The sequence below is a fragment of the Trichechus manatus genome, unplaced genomic scaffold (assembly GCF_000243295.1).
Source record: "Trichechus manatus latirostris isolate Lorelei unplaced genomic scaffold, TriManLat1.0 scaffold00007, whole genome shotgun sequence".
Lineage (NCBI taxonomy): Eukaryota > Metazoa > Chordata > Mammalia > Sirenia > Trichechidae > Trichechus > Trichechus manatus.
Genome location: NW_004443943.1, coordinates 22,767,751 through 22,792,151, shown reverse-complemented (window position 1 = coordinate 22,792,151; position 24,401 = coordinate 22,767,751). Strand labels below are relative to the sequence as shown.

At 36.6% G+C, this 24,401-nt stretch overlaps 1 protein-coding gene across 1 annotated transcript in view; it reads right to left on the bottom strand.

Moving 5' to 3' along the window:
- Positions 1-24,401, bottom strand: part of CC2D2B (coiled-coil and C2 domain containing 2B) — a 94,900-nt gene that overhangs the window by 19,982 nt on the left and 50,517 nt on the right. The window contains 9 exon segments of the mRNA XM_023740254.1: positions 318-414; positions 7,708-7,817; positions 8,772-8,892; positions 10,389-10,559; positions 11,659-11,750; positions 14,982-15,074; positions 21,141-21,344; positions 22,399-22,537; positions 24,132-24,279. Coding sequence (XP_023596022.1) covers positions 318-414; positions 7,708-7,817; positions 8,772-8,892; positions 10,389-10,559; positions 11,659-11,750; positions 14,982-15,074; positions 21,141-21,344; positions 22,399-22,537; positions 24,132-24,279 — 1,175 coding nt within the window.

The window sequence follows — 24,401 nt, the reverse complement described above, 5'->3', positions numbered from 1 at the left end:
GTATAATATTATATAAAGGTAGACTGTGATAAATTAAAGAGTGTATTGTAAACCCTAGAGCAACAATTAAAAAATAAAACAAAGGTAGAGCTAATAAGCCAACCAATAGTGGCTTGTGTGGTTTATGATCTCTGTTACATTTGAACTAACTTGTCATATATCTGATTTTACCGCACATTGCTTCGAATCCTTGTTAGAAAATATTAGATATAGATTCTGCATCTAAGAGCAAATTTACAAATATGTTACTAGACTTCATTCAGTTTGGCCTTCTTAGAAAGACTTCAACATTGATTATTATAATTATTCTGCTTTACCTCATGTTTTTCAATCATCATTTCATCAAAAATGTTGATATATATATTGTCTTTTATTTTAGATAAGCTTGAGAAGCTGTAATCATGCCCTGGTGAGCTGCAAATAAGAAAAGCATATTTAAATGCTTACTTTTTTCAAAATTCATTTATTTTATAACAGCAGTACTCACAAAAGACTATAAAATTACCTGTATTTTCTTTGAAAAAGTGTAAACTAAGAAGAAGCTATGTGATTTGAAGAGTAGCTGCCACTTTTAATTAAAGCCAGTTGTGCTTTGTAATTTATCTTATATCTCTCTTAAGGTGATTTGCATGAAAAATAAAAATGTTTAAATGTCAAGCAGAAAGACTTTCACTATAGCCAGCTATTGCAAACAAATTATTTGGAATATAAAATTTTCCAACTACCTTAAATTCTGCTAGTTTCTGCTAATTCACCTATATAGTCAAAACGCTCTTTTGCTCTCAATTAATAGATACGACTCTTTAATCATGGAGCTTATTCTCTTTTCCATATTTATTTTCTCCAACCAGAAACTGGGATAGTGGAGTGCATTTAATTTTGTAAGCTGTCTGCTGATAGCTTACTTGATTGGGTACATTTTTGGAAAGGATAGTGTAATATCTCATGAGCAATGAACTTCCACTCTCAGCTCCAGCTTGCATATTGAATCTTGATCAAATTTCTAACAGCGATAAAAGTCACAATCTCATGCAGTAGATTATTTTACATCAGGAAACTGAAGTTCAGAGAAGTTCAATAACTTGCTCAAGGTAATGCTGCCAGCAAGGGACAGATCCCTGATCTGAATCCAATTCTGACTGACTTGAAAGGCTAGGCTCTTTTCACTATACCAACTGTTACTGACATTATTTCTTTAAGCCTGGTGCTTACAGAAGCAGCTACTATTTCAAAGGATCCCCAACAGCTTTATAACTTTCTGAGACCTACAAGCAATGACAACCAAAAAATCCTACTTGAGCTTAGAGAACAATTTTTTTAAATTTATTTTTTATTTTTTTATTGTACTTCGGATGAAGGTTTACAGAACAAACTAGTTTCTCATTAAACAGTATACATATTGTTTTATGATATTGGTTACCAACCCCATGACATGTCAACACTCTCCCTTCTCGACCTTGGGTTCCCTATTACCAGCTTTCCTGTCCCTTCCTGCCTTCTAGTTCTTGTCCCTTGCCCACTGTGCCCCTTTAGTCTCATTTTGTTTTATGGGCCTGTCTAATCTTTGGTTGAAGCGTGAACCTTGGGAGTGACTTCATTACTGAGCTATAAGGGTGTCCGGAGGCCATACTCTGGAGGTTTCTCCAGTCTCCTTTAGGCAGTAAATCTAGTCTTTTTTTTTTTTGTGAGTTAGAATTATGCTCTACATCTTTCTCTAGCTCTGTCCAGAACCCTCTATTGTGATCCCTGCCAGAGCAGTCAGTGGTGGTAGCCGGGCACCATCTAGTTGTACTGGACTCATTCTGGTAAAGGTCATGGTAGATGTGGTCCATTAGTCCTTTGGACTAATCTTTCTGTTGTATCTTTAGTTTTCTTCATTCTCCCTTGCTCCTGAAGGGGTGAGACCAATGGAGTATCATAGACGGCCGCTTACAGGCTTTTAAGACCCCAGACGCTACTCACCAAAGTAGAACGTAGAACATTTTCTTTATAAACTATGTTATGCCAATTGAGCTAGATGTTCCCTGAGACCATGGTCCCCACAGCCCCCACCCCAGCAATTCAGTCCCTCAGGGAGTTTGGATGTGTCTATGGAGATTCCATGCCCTTGCCTTGGACAAGTTGTGCTGGCTTCCCCAGTACTGTGCAGTTCCACCCTTCACCAAAGTCACCACTTATCTATTGTCTACTTAGTGTTTTTCCCATCCCACCCTCCCTTCCCTCGTAACCATCAAAGATTTTTTCTTTTTGTGTTCAAATCTTTTCATGAGTTTTTATAGTAGTGGTCTCATACAATATTTGTCCTTTTGTGATTGACTTATTTCACTCAGCATAATGCCCTCTAGATTCATCCATGTTATGAGATGATTCGAAGATTCATCATTGTTCTTTTATCGTTGTGTAGTATTCCATTGTGTGTATGTACCATAGTTTGTTTATCCATTCATCTGTTGATGGGCATCTAGGTTGTTTCCATCTTTTTGCTATTGTGAACAATGCTGCAATGAACATGAGTATGCGTATGTCTGTTTGTGTGATGACTCTTATTTCTCTAGGATATATTCCTAGGAGTGGGATTCCTGGACCATATGGCATTTCTATTTCTAGCTTTCTAAGAAAACACCATATCATTTTCCAAAATGGTTGTATCATTTTGCATTCCCACCAGCAGTGCATAAGAGTTCCGATCTCCCCACAGCATCTCTAACATTTGTTATTTCCTGTTTTTTTGATTTGTGCCAGTAATGCCGGGATGAGATGGTAACTCATTGTGGTTTTGATTTCCATTTGTCTAATGGCTAGTGATCGTGAGCATCTCCTCATGTGTCTGTTGGCCACATGAATATTATCTTTGGTGAAGTGTCTGTTCATTTCCTTTGCCCATTTTTTAATTGGATTATTTGTCTTTTTGTTGTAGAGGTATTGGATTTTCTTGTAGATTTTAGAGATTAGACTTTTGTCTGATTTTTAATAGCCAAAATTCTTTTTCCCAGTTTGTAGGTTCTCTTTTTACTCTTTTGATGAGCATTAGTGTTTAATTTTTAGAAGATCCCAGTTACCTAGTTTATCTTCTGGAGTTTGTGTGTTGTTAGTTATGGTTTGTACCCTGTTAACACTGTGTATTAGGGCTGCTTAGAGAACTATTTTAAGTTGGGTTCCTTATATTTCTAAATGATACCCAGCTGACTCCCCCAACCTGCTCCTTTAAGAGTTTCTTTTCATGCTGCAATTAAAGAGGAAGGGGAGGTAGGACAGGGAAGGCAATGCACATTTACTAACATTATGTCAGCAGGAGAAATGACAGATAACTCATCCTCAAGACATTTTCAAGCATGTTGACTTAGTATATCTTTTAAATCACTCAAGTCCTTGTGCATCACCTTGCATTTTGTATTCTATGCAAACTTTCTTCAAACTTCACTGGAATTCCTCTGCCAATGTAGAGCTCACTGGTTAATTACTATTTACAATTTATTTATTGGAGCCCTGGTAGCACAGTGGTTAAATGATTTGCTGCTAACCACAAGGTCAGCAGATCAAATCCACCAGCTGTTCCTTGAAAATCCTATGGGGGAGGGTCGCCATGGGTCGGAAATGACTTGATGGCAACGAGATAGGATAGGATTTATTTACTGTTAATTCTGTTTGCATGTGGTTTTTATTCACTAACGTGTCATGGGGAGAGGGGAATAGAGGCCTTATATCCAAGGCAATGAAAAGTGATAACTGGACAGTTTTGCCTAGCTGAACCCTCTGATCCAGTTGGCTATACCCCAAATACAGCTTATCTAACTGCTGCAATTGCAAGAATGTAAACAGTCTAAGTTCATGTATCTTACTGACAGTTTTGTGTTCTCCTAAATCAAGTAATTTAATGCAACATATTTCTTCTAATTCTAACTTCTAAATGAATATACCAAATATTTCTCAACACACATGGATCACATATTTTACCAAATACATTTTTAACCAAATACATTTTATATTCTCATTACTTAATATCTTACAATACAGTAGAATAGATTTCCCTTTCAATCAATACTCCCCATCACACACAAAGAGTTAAAAGATCAGGTAAGCAGATATGAGAGAACAAGGCAAAGTAAGAGGTAAAAGATCCAGCCAGGCAGCCAAATAACATGGATATCTGCTTTGGGACTCTGGCCAGAGGCTCCGAAAATACAATTGAGCCTGTGTTGAATCTGGAAGAACAAACTTGGTAATCTGCTAATAGCAGAAGTATCCACAGCATCTAAGCCAACACAATTCCTAGGCATACTGATCCATTAGATTTTTCCCCCTCAAGTTGAAATAATGGCATAAACAAGGTCTTGCTTCTTGCAAATGCTGGTAAGGGTTTGCAGGGCTTCACTTTCAGGAGTGGAGTCTGAGAAGGACTGGGGAAGGTACAGGGTGGTTGGTGGTCCTGGGCTCACACAGCTTGCACCTAGGCCCTCAAAGATGGTACCTTGCTTGGAAAGTATGATGAGGAGTCTGACTTCATTTTTTTGATGTTTGACTACTGACAGCTTTTAAACTTCACCTTGACCTCTTCCCCTTGTGCCCCACATCTGGACAAGCTGATAAGAAAGCTTGAATGCTCCCTCCTTTGGCACCAGCGGGAGACTGAAACTATGCAAGTCCCTTCCTGTGGGAATCCTTGCCCTGGGCCCACCCCTAACCACAATAAAAACTCGGGCCAGTCTCCTTTCCTTGCTTTCTCAAGCCATTTCAAGCCTGCTTGAGAGGCTTACCCCGCATTCCCCAGAGATCTCAATTATGTAAGTAATAAAACTTTTTATATCCTCTTGATATATGTGTGGCATCATCAGTCTCAACATCTGAACCAAATTTTGGGTGAGAGGGGGTATCCATTTGCCTTGCAGGTGACCATAACAGAAAGCCTGAGTGACAATGGAGCTTCCTGGTTAGGCCCACAGCCAAGGCCTTGTTTATACAATCTTGCAGGGAAGAGTGGTTGGAGACTGAAGAGAATCTCCTTCAATCCTGAGAATCAGGACCCACTCACAGAGACAAAGTAAAGCACACAATGCTGGAGGGAAAAGCAACACAAGAAACTCAAGGTCCAGGAGACCAGGAAGCTAGCATTCAGAAACCAGGAGAATTACAGGAGTTGAAAACTCAGAGCAAAGCTGTCAAAAAACCTTGCAGATAGGAACCACATTATAGGCAGAAATTGAGGGGGCACAATGAGGTGGGCAAGAGAAAGGGGAAAGGGCACCAGGAAAAGGCAAAGGAGTTTGATAACGAATACAGTTGATGGCTCCTTATACCTCTTTCACCTCTGTGAGAGCCAAAGATCGATAGGTAGTGACAACTGTAAATTGCTAGTTGAATACAGAGAACAACTTTAAGTCCATGTGGGAATGATTTTATTTCAAATTTCTCTTTATCAGTGTACTTCATTTCCAATAACAATTAAAAAACCATTTATAGCTGTACAACACAAAGAGTCAATCCTAATGTAAACTATGGACTTCAGTTAATAACAATGTATCAATACTGGTTCATCAGTTGTAACAAATGTACCACACTAATGCAAGATGTTAATAATTGGAGAAACTGTGTGCAGTGGGGCTAGGGGGTACATGGGAACTCTCTGTACGTTCTGTGCAATTTTTCTGTAAAACTAAAACTGCTCTAAAAACTAAAGTGCATTAAAAAAACTAAATTCCTTTAGCATCAATATGATTCCAAGTTTGAATTTTGTATTTTGCTTCCAGTACAATTAAGGTGATTACATGATAGTCATTCATTCAAACTATTTATTTTCTTCATATTAGTGAGCAAGGGAGACATGCTTCCTGTCCACAGGGAGCTTATATTTTAGTGAATGCACTATTCATGCCAGATACAAACCTTATTGCATAACAGTTACATTTCTCCCTGTAATTTGTAAATAGAAAATATTTTTTGAAAAACATTCTGTGTATTCTGACTTTGGGTTTCTAATTTTTCATAAATATCAGTTGTCTCATTTGAAGATACCTGAGAGTTCGTTTTCATTTATGTTGGAAATTTCTTTCAGCCATTCTTACTAGGACTTTGACACTTAGTCTCTAAGCCTTCTGCTTACAACTTACAACCTTTCCACACTTCCTTTTCTTTCCAAAAATTTTCTATAATCTTTTAAATTGTGAATGATAGCAGTGATGACATTTTAGTTTAGATGAAGTCTCTCCTATCTGTATAGATTCTACCTCTGCCAAGGATTTCTTAGTCCCTAACAAATCTAAAACTTCCTCTTGGCATTGCCATTCTGTCTACATGTTATTTCCACTACACCCATGTGAATCTAGCAACGTATCTCTAAGACAGTGCAGTCTAATATAATTATTACATTTGTCAACTCTGTTATAATCACTTCATTTTAGGGCTCTCTTTTGACAATTCTCTTCTGAGGACTAATCAGGAAGATTTTGGAAACTGATAAAAGATTCAGAACTTGCAAGGTATGATGTGGCTTTCCTGCCTGTAAGAAGATGCCATCACACATATGCAAGTGATTATTCAGTACTTCTGAGTTCTCTTAGTGTTAGCTGGTGGGAGGATAAGTTAACAGAGGCATTGGGCAAATTTATCATATAAAATGAGGGGCAAATTCTAAGCAATCCTGCTTACAAATAAGATAAGAAGTCAAATTTCCCCCCTCAAGATAAAAATAGAGACACATTACTTGGAAAACAGTTTTGATGTTTGATAGCCACGATATCATCATAAGAGAAATTTTTAACCAGCAGTAAAGCACAGCAGTGATAGAGAAAGTGGATATGGAATAGATAGATTTTTACTGGGTCTATTGTGTATGTGTGTGTATTCCTAAGCACACATATTTAATTGTGTTCTAGATTATTCTAGTCCACATCTGTTTCTTTACTTGAGTACGAAGCAGGAACACAGGTGTCTATTGCTGTTTAGATTTATAGAACTGATTTTGTAACTATTTCAATGAAAGGCACCTTTAATATACAAGGATACTGTAGGAAAAGACTTACCACACTCTGTAGAAAGTACAAATGGCCTAAAAATTTAAAGCAAACTGACATGTTTTGAAGTAAAGAAAGTAAAGGAAGTCTACTCTTTATTAAACAAAATTTTTAATAACTTGTCTTATTTTTACTTCTATATAGTATTCCATTGTACAAAATGCCATAATTTATTTATCCATTGTTATGACAGCCCTAGGAAACTAATTCAGTAATATTAAATTTCTTAAGCTGGATAGTAGATACATAACCTGTTGATGTCGAGTCGATTCTGACTCATAGTGACCCTCTAGTACAGGGTAGAACTGCCCCATAGGAGCCCTGCTGGTGCAGTGGTTAAGAGCTCGGCTGCTAACCAAAAGGTTGGCAGTTTGAATCCACCAGCTGCTCCTTGGAAAACCCTATGGGGCGGTAGATAAATAGGTGTTCATTTTATTATTTTTTTAAATTATTTTTCTTTATTATTTTTATTAGTTTTCTTCAGAATTTACATATATGATTTTATATACATACATATACATATTTTATACATACATCTGTACATATATGTATATATGTATGTATATATAAAATATTTTGAAATTAAAAAGCTTGAAAAATAAAGCCTATCTAGATCATTAATTTCAATAATGGCACAAGAAAATAATTTTGTTACTGCTATATTTTTTTAGGTGTTGAGGAAAAATGGACTCCAACTTACACAAAGTCTACTTTAATTTCTTCATTCCAGCATGGATGAGATCCACTTGCAGTATTGGTTTGGTATACAGTGTGTTGAAAAGAAACTTCCACAAAAGGGTGTACAGTATCCTGAAACACATAATAAACATTGACTAGATTTTTGTAATATTTTTATATACTTGATAAAGGTGGAAGACTATGAAATTACTTGGTTATTGGCTGGCAAATGAATGGCTTCCTTTTTCTAGTGTTTCAAATAACTATTATTTATTCATTCATTCACTTAATAAACATTTATTGGTCCTATTATATACTAGGTACTTTTCTAAGAGCCCTGGTGGCACAGCGGTTAAGAGTTCAGGCTGCTAACCAAAAGGTCTGCAGTCCAAATCCACCAGCCGCTCCTTGGAAACACTATGGGGTAGTTCTACTTTATCCTATAGGGTCGCTATGAGTCGGAATCAACTTGATGGCAACAGGTTTTTGGGTTTTTCTAGAATTCAGAAATAAATGGAACTTTCTCTTAAGGATTTTACAATAAATGGGTGAAAAAAACCCAGGCAAACAAAGAATTGCAATGACATGTGAGAAATGAAGTAATAGAAATATATTCAAGGTATAATAGTTACTCAGGAGAGGGAATAATTAACATTCTGGGGTGAGGATAAGAAGGGATTCACAGAAAAAATATTGCCTGAGCTTGGGTTTTGAAGTATTAAGTAGTAGTTCATTTGACCAACAATTTGGGAATATGTGGAGGCCATTCCAGGCAAAGTACAGATCACATATAGGCATGTACAGAGGCCTTCTAGGACAAGCAGTAATATGATAGTGCTGTGGGATGGAGAGAGATGAGGCTGATTGGTAGGCACAGGCCAAATCATTAAAAACTTCTGTAGCCATTCTAAGGAGCTTATACCTTATTCTAAAGACCATAAGAGTAGAGAATGAAATGGTCAGAATTATATATAAAGAAAATGTTCACTGTGTTATGGAAAGTGAACTGGAAGCCCAAGAGATTACAGCTGAAGAGGAGAATTAGAAGCCAGTTGCAATTCAGGGTGTACATAATCAATATTGCACTTTATAGAAGTGTTAAATACTTATCTCATTTAATATCTCCTCTGAGGCTACTGATTTGATTGTTTCTTTATGTCTGAGACGAGATACGGATGACATCAAAAAAGTAGGCACATCCAAGGCTCTTCGGGAAAATAATACAGAGACATACACTTTAATTAATTTTAGTTTTAGTGGGAATAGGTATCAGTAGATATTTTGCCTATGCTTATTGAAATACATAATTCAGTTACCCTGGATCTTACAGAGTTTGCTTTGGATTCTCATAGTGTAGGTGGTTAGAACTAAACGTTTAATAATCACTACTCCAGAAGAGTGACTCTAGATGCTGAGCTACGGACTGGATCCAATCTATGATAAAGTTTTCAGTGGTCCTCAGCAAAATGAGAAAAATAAAGAAAGTGATATTTTGAGGTTATGTCCTTCCTACTTCTTTGTTGTTACAATATTCTCTCTTTTACAAAATGACGATTTATAGAAAAAGGTGTTTTTGTATTTATCTCATAAAAATGTTAGCCTCTGAAATGTGCATTCGTTTTGTAAATATTCAGTTCTATTTGATGAATAAGGTTGTAGTTTGTACAACATAGGCAAAATCTTGGAGGTTTTAACTATAGATTCCTGGAAAAAGAGCCTGGCGAAAAAAATTAGTCATTGAAAACCATAGGGAGCCCAGTTCTCTGACACATATGGGGAGGCCACAAGTTGGAGTCGACGCGATGGCAACTGGTTGATTTAACTATACATTAGTAGCTAGTAAGCAAAAAGTTTGTTTTTCATAGGTAGAAATCATGGAATCCGTTAAGTGTAAGCTAAGCAAGTAGAAAATATGTGTGTTAAACATAGAGAGCAATATCTAATACTCCTCAGACACCTGGGTACTAATATCCATAATATACTAATCATGCATGAGACTAAATATATAAGAGGCACTAAATTCAGGGTACTCTAAATATACACGAGCACTTAATATTTATGAGGCCTTAATTTGGCTGTTCACTGCTAGACCCATTCTGGCCCAGTGCATGCTGTGCTCAAGAAATACAAATAAAACCTGCTGAGTGCCTATGGAAGGGGAGGATGAGATTTGATTTTTGCAGAGATCACCTAAAATGACAAGTCCAAAACAGAAAGAGCAGGGTTTAGCTGCAGCAATTCTGACTTCATGAAACATTTCAACTTTGCTTCATAGCTTTCCTGGGACGTTTCCTAGTACAAAATTGATGTTCCACCTACTCTTTCCAGCTTTCTGCTTCCAATACTGAGAGGAGAAAATGTCAAGGAATAGCGCAGTGGGCATCAGCAGCTTCAGAAGTTTTCACAAGACGAAATAGGGACAAAAGCTATTTATTTCGTATAGCATGTGAAAGTGAGCAGCTGGCAAATACGCCAAAATATACATGTTAAAGTCACTTTGGGAATCTCAAACTTCTGAAAACTCTTAATACATGGCAATGAAAGTGAGTTTGACTATTCAGATGAAGATTTCAACTTTCACTCAGTTTATGTATATGAAGTATTAATAAAGTGCAAACTTTGCACAAACAGGGCAGTGTGGGTATTTATCACATTTAAGATAGAGCTTTTGAAACTCTTAAAAATTAGTGTATATTGCCTTACCTATTGACTGTTGTTTTTCTGGTAGGAATATTATAGGCCCTCAGAATTCTGACAAGAATCTTAATGTCTCCCTGAGAGACGGTCTGTGCTGCAAGCTTTTTCCTTTCTTTCCTTCGAGGCTTTAACTTTCTTCGCCGTTCAACAAGCTTACAAAGTGCATGTGTCAACTGGCTAAAGAGTAAAAAACGATTAGCTCTATATACATAAAATAACCTAATCTTAAAAGGTATTGATTGTTTGATTAATTTTTGTAAATGCAGGCATTATTCTGAACCATATTCTCTCTATTATGGAGGGGAAAAAGAAAGGCATCTTTCTGAGCATAGAAAGGAGGAGATACAATGTTCACTAATGTTGAGAGAGAATATGATCGCTTCATGACCTTTGGATACATGGTCCAAGGAGAGACAAGGGAACAGAGAGGTAAAGCCATGAAACGTGATGCTCTTTCAGAAGACTATTCATTTTTCAGGAATTATTCTGAATAATTGAGCACCCAATAATTGAAAGTTACTGGGTACTCAAATTTTCTTCATGGCTCGGCAACAGGAGTTATTAGTTACACATAGCTGCCAACCCAGAGAACACAAACCCGTACAATTACAGCTTTATGATCACACTCATTTCCCCCTCAAGGACTAAAAATAAAACACAATAGATTTCAGCATCCTAAACCAACTAAAACCTTATTGTTAATACTAAGAGCCAGGAGGTGGTCCCCAGGGAGGTTTCCCAGAGACATAGCATCTCTCCTCTTGTTTCTACCCCTAAGTTTCACCAATAGGACCATATAGGAATTGAGTTACTTCAGCCAAAGGCTCCCCCAACTGCTGCCTGTGGGTCACAGCACCCTTGTATGGCTGAGGATGCTCCGTTTTGAAAAGCGAGATTACAGGCTTAGTGAGTGGTGCTACCAGCAATGGCATTTCCAGTAGTCCTAGGACAGGAAAAAGCTTAGGGCAAAACTAATTTGGGATAAAGATGTTTCTTCTATTTTTCTTTCTTGTCCTAAAAATGATCAGTAAGGAGAGGGAAAAAACTATCCTAAAAGACTATATAATTGAAAACATATATCATGTCGATATATCCAAAATGCAATTTTAAAATGTCCAAATATATTTTAAGTTACTATATCTCACTTTATGCTCTAAAACTGCATCTTTTGCCATGTGACTTAATATAAAAAATAGAGAAATTATTAGAGAGCTTTGAAAGTATTAGCATAAAACTTTATAATATATTTCATATTTAAAGCAATTTTAGTACATACCTTGCAGATATAATTTCTTCATAATCAATCACAATATCTGATAATTTAAATCTGCTCACTTTCACAATTCTTTTCATTATCAACCGTCTCATCTACAAGACAAACCCACATTTTTAGAATTTAGAGAAATGCATAGTTTATACTTTAAGGTCAAGTATTTGCAATGCTATAGGTGCCACTATTTTTTACTCTTAATTTTTGCAAGCAGTGAATGGAAAGGGGTATTAGATTAGTGAAAATATGGTTCTGTTTGCTGCCATTATGAAAATCATTCCCAACTCTCACAGTAATGATACACCGATGCAAGTTCATTTCTTTCCACTTCTATGTCCTTCCATATCCATCCATTTCATCTCATCCCAACTCTTTGCTCTCATCTTTTCTCCCCACCTAATCCACAGAATACATAGACAGAATTAGTTTCCACCAAAGTAGATGGCTGTCCTGTGAATCCGTTTTTACAAGAGCCACTGTAATGGGCACATTTATAATAGACATGAATTTTGATCCACAAACTCAAAGAAATATCATCACATTTCCTTTGAGCCGAACCTATTCTGACTTTAAGCCTTTCAGCTTTACACGAAATTCAGTCCTTGAACAGAGCCCTTTCCCTAAACCCTTGCTGCTTGCAGAACCCACAGGCCTTGGTTCCTCCGAGGACTTTGAAAATCTCCTTTTTAATCTCAGGGAATCCCTTCCTTTCTCCTCCAATCCCATCCTTCTTTGGGCTTTCAGACATGAAACCAGGAAGGGGCATGTCAAGAGGCACGCCCTGCCACAAATAATCCCGGAGACAATGTAACCAAGAGCCTACTCTTCCGCTTGATTGGGGTAGGAAAATGGGGACAAGGGTGGGGGCCAGAACAGGAAAAATGTAACTCCTAAAAATTATCCTGCCACACCGACAAATTGTTTTCCTTGAAAGTGAGCCAGACCCTCAGACCCCATTACTGTTTACTCCTCTCTCCTTCTCTTTTCCTCCTCCCTCCCTTGGCACCATGCAGACGGGGCTCCTTACTGCTCCTGCTAAGGTCAGGTGTGCTCCTGCCTCAGTGTTTTCACCTATAGTCCCATCACCCTGGAACGTTCTTGCCCTAGAAAATTCCATGGCTCGCTTCTTTACCTCCTTCAGTTCTTTTTTTGAATTGTCACTTATTTGCTTTCCTTGACCACCTTATTTAAAACTGCACCCGCCTCACACACACACAGAACTTCTCTCCTCTTTTCCTAGTTTGTTTTCATAGCACGTTCACTCTCTAATCTACTAATAATGTTTTGTCCATCATCTGATTTATCTACTAGAATATAAACTCTATGAGGGTAGGGTTTTAGCCTGTTTATTGCTGTATTTCCAATGCCTAGTAGAATGTCTGATTCATAGCTGGTGCTCAATAACTCTTTGTTGAATAGATAAATGAAATAAAGAGATTGAGGAGATGTACTAGCCTCTTAGATTCAAACATTTCAGTAAACTTTATCTAGCAATCCTTCAGACTGCTGGGACTCCATTCTTTACTGCTAAAACCTTGGCCTCAGCCGCTGACCCCAACAGCACAGCAGGAAGTTTAACGCACATCACTCACTGTCCTGGGAGTTCCTCCTACAGCAGGATTTCAGCACCTCTGGCCCTAATGGGCCTCCAGGGTCAAACCTTTCCAGTATCTGTAATTACAGCAATTCTCTTTTGAACCTACCAAACTGCAGGGGTTTTTTTCCCCCAACAATTTTTACATCTATAATTCAGTGTCAACTTGTAATTTTGAACTATCCTCAGACAGCAAAGAAGTCTTCAAAAGAAGTTGAACTCTAACCCTGCTACCCTCCCTCTTGCACTCCCCTGTACATAAAACAGAAGATAAGGGATAGGAAGGATGTGTGTTCTTTTTTCTTATGGACAAGAACAGCTCTTTATTTCCCAAGAGCTAATAAATGGTAGGAAGGGCAGAGGTGAGTAGGGAAAAATATCTGTCAGTGATGGGGGGGGGGCCCTTTCACACCGAGGGCAGCTACAGTGGTCTGCAATCCCACCACCATCTCACAGTAAGAACTAGCATAGGACTTGAGGTTTTATTTCATTTGCCACTCATATCTGAAGTAAAGCAAAGTAGGCATTACTATTGTCTGTTTTTACACAAGAAGAAAGTGGGATTCAAAGAATACTTGCACAGGGTACTCTGAACAGGTCTTTGGACACCTGCCTGGGGCTCTTCTAGCTGCATAATGGTTGCTTTTCACCTGTCCCCATGAAAGTCTGGAATGTCTTTAGGTCTTTTCATGACTCTCCTTGCTTCTTTTCAAATTACCCTAGAAGGCTTCGCTGGTGCTCTATAGCAAAATCTATGCTCTTGTGTGAGATTCTACTTTTGCAGGAGTCTTAGAAACCACCTCAGTCCGGGTTTCTTATCGCTTACTTCATTAATTTCTCAAACATTTATCAGCATTTTCTAAGTGAAGAGCACTGTGCTAGGCACAGCAGATCTTCACATAAAGTCCCTGAACTCCAGAATTTTAGAGTGGAGTGATGAGGGGTCAGTGGAAAGAAATCAGGAACGAAATTCAGTTGAGGGATTCCACTTCAAATTTGGATGAGGCTTGGCTAGAGTGTCCTGTAAATGTTTAATGTTTACTCTGTATTGAAGCGTCTGTCTCTCTAATCATTTCTGTCTACGTCTGGTAGATCGTTCACTACCGGAATTGCTGTGGTCTATGGTATTATGAGGCACCAGTAAAAGGAGGAAGTCCCTGGGTAGTACAAATGGTTACTATGTTTGGCTGCTAAACAAAAGGTTGATTTGAGTTCACCCAGAGGCACCTTGGAAGAAAGGCCTGACAATCTACTTCCAAAAATCACCCGTTGAAAACCCTATGGCGCACAGTTCTACTTCAACACACATGGGATCGCCACGAGTCGGAGTTGACTCGATGGCAATTGGTTTAACTGGTAGTAAAAGTAGGGATTCTGGAAAAATGCGAGTATATATCTCAAAGTGAACTTTTAGGGTCAAAGAAGAGATAGGATCTCTTTAATGTGCAAATTCACATTTTTTTAAAAAAGTTGGCACATGCTTTAATGAGTTTGCTGACAACTGAGATAATCTTTGTATCAACAATGTACATCAACATTTATAGATGGTAAGTAACTAACTCTGAAAAGGCAGTCTAAGGAGACTAGAAAATTTTTCCTTAAAAAATCAGAAAGAGGTGATGAGTAAGTGGATTTGCCCATCTGACTCTCTGGGAAGAGTATAAATCCATGCATTCAGCAAACCGGGTTTCACAAAGTAAATAAAAACATACTGATGCTGCTTTGTTTTTGTTACCTTTTTCAGAAAATTGGCAGAATGAATCCTTTGTGCAGTAATAGAATTCACATCTGAAATGGATACATCCTTCTCTATCTGACTTTCAAATTCCTAAACAGAGAATTAAGTTAGTTTTCACTTCCTGAATGTAGCAAAGACTTCAGATACGACATATTACAATAAAATATTAACTATTCATTTCAGCTCATGTGTAGGAGGACATTGGCAACACTCTGGCACTGAGAGACAAAAACATTCCTTACAGATTCTTCAAGTGAGAATCAGCTAAAACCAGTTTATCACTATGTTCTGTTTGCTTCTAGGATGAGGTCCATTCATTTTTTAAAATAGAGTAATGGTAAAGAAAAAGAAAAAGGGATTGAGTTAACGATGAGAAAAAGTTCTTCATGTATAGTTTTACCTAACAATCACTAAAATACAGAACAAATGGGAAGTAGTATAGTATCCTGGTTAACAGCATGGGTTTTGGAGGCAGGCAGTCCTGGGTTCAAGTCGGCCCTGCCATTTCCTGTGTGTTTTGAGAAAAGTTAATCAACTGCTCCAGACCTGTTTCCTCTTCTGTAATAATAACAATAATAGTACCTACATCACAGGGTCGTTGTGAGACTAAGCTGATGCAACATCTGCAAAATTCCTGGCACATACTAAATAAGTAGTCAATATGTGTTGACTGTAATCAGTAACTTTAATTTTACATGTGCAGTTGTTGGTATAAGATTGTTAGGATTCTCCATCTATCTAATTTACAATAAATGTGCATCTGTCATATATGCATTTTGGAATACATCCCCAATACACATGAAAATTCTTTTATATTACAGATATCACTCAAGAATAGACAATAATAATGAAGCAGATGCTTTAGCATCTTCAGCCATGTTACAATGACTGCTGTATAATGTGAGGGTAAATTATTTGTTCTTTTAATTATGCAAGAGAAATCTTGATATTAATTCTGTTGACAAGTAACAACAACTTTTACTTAAGGACATCTGACACCAATATTTTGTATCACTTTATTTACTTCTAAAATATTAATTTGTAGGAGTTAAATATTCTGGATATTAATATTTTTATTATATGTATCGCAAATATATTTTCCTAGTCCATGGGTTTTTAATTTTAATGTTATCAAATTTATTCATCTTTTTCTTTATAGTTTATACTTTCTGTGTCTTGTTTAAGAAATAACTTTCCTACTGCAAGATAAAGATATATTTAATTTTAACCTTTGTTTTTAACATGTAATCTTCATTACATATGGCATTTTTCTATTTTGTGAGATATGAATCTAATTTTATTTCTTTCCACACAGATGATCAGTTCTGCCAGAATCACTTAATGGATTGTCCATTCTTTTCTCACTGATTTGTAATGACATCTCTGTCAAATATAAAATTTCCATATATGCATAATAAGTCTATTTTGAGTCCCTCTATTCTATTTCACTGGTTTGGAACTGCATTACTACATTTACAGATTAATCTGGGCAAAATCAGCATTTTACAATATCGAGTCTTCCTATCAGTGAAAATTTATTCAGGTTTTTTTTTTTTTTTACATCATTTAAAAAATGTTTTATAATATTCTCCATTAAGTTTTTGCACATCTTTTAAAAATATATCCTATGTATCTTACAGTTTTCATTGCTATTATAAATGGTATATTTTTTTTTAAATTACATTTTTTTAGTGGATTTTTACTGGTTGTATGATGCTTCATCTGTCCCTCTCTTTTTTCTTTTATAGCTAAACATTTCAAAGTAAATTACAGACATGACACTTCATCTCTATATCTTAAACAGGAATCTGAAAGCTAAGAACATGCTTCTACACAACCACAATGCCATAATCAGAGATCACAAAATTAACAATTTCCCAATATTATCTAATATTCAATCCATATCCAAATTTCACCAATTATCTCAATAATGTCTTTTATAGTTCTTTTCCCAAACCAGAATCTAATGAAGAATAACACGTTGCCTTTAGTCACTTTTAATCTAGAATAATCTGCCTCTTAAAAAAAAAAAAAATGACTTTTTGAAGCAATCAAAAAACAGTTGTTCTTGCAAGCCAGTTGTCCCATGTTCCAAATTTGTCTGTTTCCTTATGATGTCATTTAACTTGTTTCTCTATCCCTTGCATTTCTTGTAAAGTAAAAATCAGTCTAAAGTCTTAATTAGATTCAGATTACACATTTTTGGCAAGGATACTTCTTCGTAAGTAATGCTGTGGATTTCATATTGTATCATATCAGGAGACAACAATGTCTGGTTGTGCTTTACAAGTGTATTAGTTTTCTTTTGCTGCCATAACAAATTACCATAATTTCAGCAGTTCACAACATCACCAATTTATTGTCTCACACCTTTGTCAGTCAGAAGTCCAGGCTGGCTCAGCTGGTTTCTCTCCTCCAGGTTTCACAGGACTGATGCCAAGGTACTGGCCAACTGGGTTCTCATGGGGAGGATCTGGGAAGAAACTGTTTCCAAGCTCATTCATGCTGTTGGCAGAATCCAGTTTCTAACTGGCCGTCACCTGGGGACCACTTTAGCTCCTAGAGGCCACTCACCAGTCTTTGCATGTGGGCCTCTAAATCTCAGAGCCAGTAAAGGCATCCTAAATCCTTGTCTCGCTTGGAATCTCTCTGACTTCCTCTTCTGCTGTATCTTTCTTCTGCTCCCAGTGAGAGAAAGCTCTCTGCTTTCAAAGGCTTATGTGATTAGATTGGGCTCATTCAGATAATTCAGGATAATCTTCCTATTTTAAGGATGTAAAGAAACATATTCACAGATTCTGGGGATTATGATGCAAACATCTTTAGGAAGCCATTATTCTGCCTACCACAATTTATAAGATTAAGTTTGATCAGTGGGTCCAGATGGCAACAAGATTTCTCCATTGTAAGGGTATAGTTTTTTCTTTTGCAATAAAAAAGTAGTTATTTGTTTTTAAATTAGTGTACTATATTCAACAAATTTACTAGTTTGCATAGATTGCTTCTTTTTTTTTTTTTTTCCTTCATGTAGACAAACATTTTCTGCAAACAAGGACAATTTTATCTCTTTTACAATTCTAACTTCCTTCTTTCTTCCCTTCCATCTTAATTAGTTTTTACTGGTAACAGTAAATAGTGGACATCCTTATATTGTTGGCATTAACAGGAAGCCTTTTAATATTTAACCATCAAGTATAATGTTTGCATAGCAGTCTATGAGACAATGAATTTGTGCTCCTGATCCTTACACTATACTCAGTTTCAGAGTCACACAGCTAATAGGGAACTGAATCATAGTCAAGGGATAGATTATAAGGAAATAGGTTTTCCAGAATGCTGGAAAGCAGGACACAGAGAATTTGCTCAAGGACACTGGCTCTGTTTCTTCTCTTGGAGGATGATATGACCTTGGTGATCCTGACTTGGGTTCAAGAGCCAGAATTGTCCAATATTTGTAAACAGCTCCTTAAATGGAAGTGTATTTACAATGTAAGTGTAAATTCTTCTGGGATGGTGATGTAAACCTCACATGGTATAGGAAAAAAAATAGGCTGGGTTTTTTTTTTGTTTTTTTTTTTAGCTTTGGCAAAACCTTACCCTGTGTGGACAGTGTCACTAGAAGCTTACTCCCCATCAGGGCACCAGGGCCCAAATAGAAGCCACACTGAAATTTGTTGCAGTTGTCCTGCCCTGTGGCCTAGCTTCCTTCTGTATGTTTCTATATTCCTGGCTAATTAAATCTGGAATTTAATCTAATTATCCAGTGAGTATACAGGTGGTGCCTTCTCATCCCATCCCACCCCCTACCCCACCCCATCAGTTCTATAATTCACCTCAAACAAATCTGTTCAGTGCACTTTGCATTAGCAAAAAATCCAAAATGTTGAAAACACTGTTTATCAAGTTACAGGAGTTCTCTTCCGATTCTAGTATGCTAAGAGTTCTTATCATGAATGAGCACTGAATTTTATTAAATGCCTTTTTGGCACTTATTAAGAGATCATATTTTTTTCCTTCCTTAATTCTGTTAATTTGGTAAATTATGTTAATAGATTTTCTAATGAAATCAGCTCTGTAGTCTGGAAATAAACCCTACTAAATTATGATATATACATAATACATTGTTATTCAATTTTTTAACATTTCATTAGTATTTTTACACCTAAGATCATAAGTGAAACTGATCTAAAATTAACTTTTTTTTTTACTCCTTGCCCAAGTTTGGTACATAGGGTATCTCAGCATCAGAAAGTGAGTTGGCTTGCTTTCTCTCCTTTTCTGTTTTCTGGATGGTTTGCATATGATAAGGAAGAGCCCCTGGTTTGGAAAGGCAGAGACTATTCCTTTTTTATGATGTCAATCCTCAATTACACTGAGCTTTGTGCTTTGCCTGCAGTAGCTTATGAAACTGTAGAATTGAATTCCATCACTGAGAGAAGCAGCAAGAGGAAACAGAATAGCTTTCCAGCTGTTTTAAGTCAGGCCTTCACACTGCTGCTTACTAGCTGAAATGCCTGAGGTCCCAAAAAGGAGATTAACCACAGTTCTTAAAAGTGGAAAAATCTTGGTCTGTTAATACTCATTTGTGACTACACATATTCCTACTCACTCATGTTAGTGAAAATAATGACGAATTATCTGTAAATCCTGTCCTTATAGACATAATAGTTACATGTGCTTACTGGTGGTGCAATGACATTATTATAGAAAAACTGTTAATTTGCATTTCCCCTTTTACCTCTGAACTACACCAAAACAGTTTGTCAGACAATCCTATGTGGTACAGCTCATGAATGTCCTCCCACTACAACTTGAGTTTTAAATGTAATGAATCCTATATACGGTTTTGCTTGTGTATTCTCTGAATTGGGGTATGAAAGCTAAGGGATCGCTGAGTAGCAACAAGAACAAATACATGTTATTCTCCTTCACTTAAAAAAAAGTCTTTACTATTTTAAAATATTAAGTGGCTTATTAAGGAGCACTGGTGGTGAAGTGGTTAAAGCAACTGACTGCTAACCAAAAGGTCAGTGGTTCAAAACCACCAGCTGCTCCATGGGTGAAAGATGTGCAGTCTGCTTCTGTAGAGATTTACAGCCTTGGAAACCCTCTGGGGTGGCTATGTGTTGGAATCAACTTGAAGGCAGTGGGTTTTTTTTGTTTTGTTTTGTTTTTGGAAGTAGCTTATTGCAATCTCCCTTCATTCTAAAACAAAATGAAAAAATATCAGAGTTTATCAATTTTTCCTTATTAATTGATAATAACTCACCAAAGTTAAATTAATAAACTGATTTTAGCAGAAGGCATTCACTCTTTCTGGCCTGTAAGATGTATAAACCACAGTATTTTTCAGCAGACCCTGGTATCTTTTCTAAGCTGGTTGGCATCACCCTGAAGTATTAATTCTACGGCACATGCGTTTTCTTCAGAGAAGGAAAATTAATCCCTTTCTTGAGCTATCTTTAACAACTCAAGGGCTAGGATTGCTACAGCTGGATATTTCAAGAGGAATCATCTCTTATAATTCCTTGATTGTAAGACAAATGGTGCATTGATTTGCTGGTAAATGTTTAACAACTGGTTCTCTGGGAGTGTGAGGGGGAGTCCGGATTCGAAGCACTTGTTGATTTACAGTGTAAATACTCCTCCAGCAGCCAATTTCAAGCAACCATTGTGAAATCACTGAATGTGGTATTGAGAAGAGATGCCCACAATGGATTCTCATGAGCTGGTGCCAGCTGACGCCATTACACCACTGAATAAGATTGACTCGTTTTTTCTTCACATTTTAAAGCTTCTGAAATTGAGATATGTCTTGTAATCAATCTATAAGTTTAATGTGGTAGTGTTTCTGCTCCTTACCCCCAAAAGCTGCTTTTAAATTGGTGATGCATTTTACAATAACAAAAATATGGTATTTACATAAATTTAGAATATCTATAAAGGATTTTGGTTGTGAAATAGATTATCTGGACAACCTAAGTTGGAAAGTCAAGATAAGTACTTTCTGAAATTTGGAAGAGAAGGGAAAAAAATCTGTCTATGGATTATTAGTTTAAAAAAAAAGGAAGAAAGAAATTAAGTGAAGATATGTTTAAAGCAGCAAAATATTAACTTTACCCAATAATAAATCATATTAAAGTAATACCCAAGTACCTGGAAGACTAAATCCGGAATCTCTCGATCATAAAGGGGCATTTGCTGCAGAAAGAAAACATCTAATTGACCTGCATTTCTAAGCTGCAATAGCTGGAAACGTTTACTCTTTTTCATTTCCTCTTCAGAAACAAAATTAAATTCATCTTGCAACTGTTCAAGACGAAAATACTTTGGAATGTCTTGGCCCTTATGTTTCATGTACTGTAAAACATAAATAATGTAAAGTCTTTACTTAAAATTTGTTTTTTTTAAATTCAAGAATTATCTCAAAGCATCGTTTTTTCCCCTCAAGCGTGAGATGTGAGAGCTGCAGTATAGTATGAAATGGAGCAACTGAATCTGTCCAGAGATAGAACCTGCAAAAAATACAGGATCTAGCCTATAGGGCTTCCCAACCTTTTCCCAGTCATGACTTACATTAAAAAGCCTAATATTTGTATTGTACGTTAGATTAAAAGATGAAACTGTTCCAAACTGGTTGCCCTGATGGATGAGAGAAGGTCAATATTTCTGCACACCTGTAACCAATTCAACATATCAGTTGGGAAGCTCTGATATAGGAAAGCGTAATTCCAGTAATCTATTTATGCATTACCTTTATTCAAGAAATACAAATGTGAGTGCTTGCTACATGTAAGGAGTAGCGCTAGTTACCATCAGAGAAACAGATTGATTAGCTGTAGCTCCAACAAGGAAAGATAAGACACATAAATGAATAGCTACAGTAAATAGAAGAATGAGACTACAGCCATAAGAGCTTATTAAAACAAACAAACAAAAAGTGGACAGGAGGGCAAGGAAAGAAGACCCTTTGTCTAGCTGAGATTACCACGGAACCATTTATCAGTCATACAGGATGAGTAGAACAGCCACTATGAGTGCACTTCTAGGCAGAATAAAGGTATGAAGAAGTATGTTCAGAGCATGCAGAGCAATTCAGTTGGCTATAAGGAAGAGTATGAGAAGTAGTCAGATGATGAAGTCTTAGAAGGAAGGGATGTGTCTATAAATCATCTTTATATTCCCAGCATTTAATAATGGCTGGCACTCAGTAGATGTACAACAGATGTTAACTTGAAGGCCTTCTGGTTGTTGAATTTCTAATTGCCTTTGGGATGCTGAAAAGTATCCGTCCTCAGATTTACCTTTACATGCCCCCTACTGCCTAGAAAAAATACACAGCAAACTATGGTGGAGTATGAGAGGATAGATCTTAGGAAATACGCTTACAATATTGATATCTGCTATAACTTACCATAATAAATTCCATTAAATCTGAATATTCTGGGTTATTTGGATCAATCCTGACTTCATTTACCCATTCAAAAAGCTTCTGTGTATTAATGAGCCATGGAATTCCAGGAACACCTCTAGCATCTACATTCCTTAAAACACTAACATAAAGAAAATATTTGGTGAATTTGTGTGCAACATGCAGGTTATACATCTATTAGATGGTAAAGTATTTAAGAATAAAAAAGGGTTTAGATGTGTTATTCTCCTGGTTTTTCTCACATTCTAACTTGTATCATGGCTTTTTGACAAATGTCTACCTTTCCTTAAGAGACAGTAAGCTTCCTAAGGGTCAAGTCTGTAAATATTCATCTTAGTCATCTTCACTTTGCATAGTAGCTAAAGCATAGTAGGTGCTTAAGTGGATAGTGCTTATTGGATGAATGTATTCTGCAAACAATAAGCATAGTAACTTATTAAATTTTTTTTCATAAGATGTGCAATACTGATATTTAATCAAAATGTTTGCTTAAGCAAAATTAAGAAATTATACAATAATAATTTTAAAAAAAACCTTTAGGCTTTATCTTTACAGATGTAACATAATACAGATTAATACAATTAACTGGGGAGTACATGCCAGAGAAATATCTTTTTTGGTCATGTGAGACCATCTTCAGAAATTGGAGAGTTATAAAAGATGGGCTAAACTGGTAATGTATCCTTAGTGACTTAAACGCTGTAGGCTAAGTGCAGAAGGAATTCAACCTTAAAGAGTAAGGACTTCTTTAGAGCCATCAATTATCCAAGTTATTTAATCTCTCTCTTCATAGATAATTTGTCTTTTCATGTCTAATTAGAAGGTGGACTAGATATCTAATATCCTTTCTATAAAGTACTCAAGAAGAGTTCCAGTCCATACACTGTGGTTCCAGGAATACAGTTCTGACACAAATTCAATACTGTATTAGCCCAAAAGTAGACACAAATTTTACGTTTACTTCTTTCCATCAGCATCTGCTCACATTTCTATGGCGAAGTCTTCTGAAGCTATTGCTGACAAAACTAATGCTTGGTAAGAAAGAATCTAAGCAAAATTAAGACTAGGTGAAGTTTGAGTACTCTTCCTTTCTTTTACTTTCTATTTCTGTCCCCATATTTCAACTATCTTGATGCCTTTGTCATAAGACATAGTCCCCACGATTTCTGACTCAGGGAAAGTAATAAAAACCCCAGAACATCTCCTGCCCTTGCTACAATGATTCTTCTCGCTGCTTCTATAGGTGTTCAGCTATAGACTATGACAGTGCCTCTGTCATCTGCACCCCTCTCCACAGCTAATCACCAAGTGAACAATAGCATCTCTTGGGATCATTATAATGTCTTTGGGACACACTTGCCCTGGGATGTTATAAGAGATACCACAGAATGAGACACTGTCCCTATGTATTTCTATGATTAGGAGATATAAATAAGCTCCAGAAATAAAATCCTTGGGACTCTTGGTGTTTGCCTACAAGTAAATGCCTCTCTCATTATCTATGTGGCTATAATCCTAAGCACTGATGAAACATGTTTTCTTATACATAAATACACTTACTGCTTTAGTAGAGTGATTTAAATAAAAAATAAATCAGCTTCCCACTAAATGAAACTTATTCTGCTGCTACCTGGGTTTTCCCTTTTAAAGACACAGGTTTTGTGAGATGTTATGCTGAAGACTGGCATTCTTTTTCAAACATAAAAGTTTACTACCTGCAGTAGGCAGATCTTAATGACTGTGACATAGGTGTCAGAGGAACACCATTTTCATCTAAGGCCCACGATAGAGAATAGCTTAGTTTTCCTGACGTCAGCAGACAAAGTTCTTCAGTTTCATTTCCCTCAAGAAGAAAAGGCACATCTGTTTATAAAAAGGCATTAAAAACCTATGAATTTTTAAAAAAGTGTGCAGTTTGAGCACAATGTAGATTTTTTCCCTGACTTCCACTTGTAGATTACAGCTGTCCCCTAGGACCACAAAGC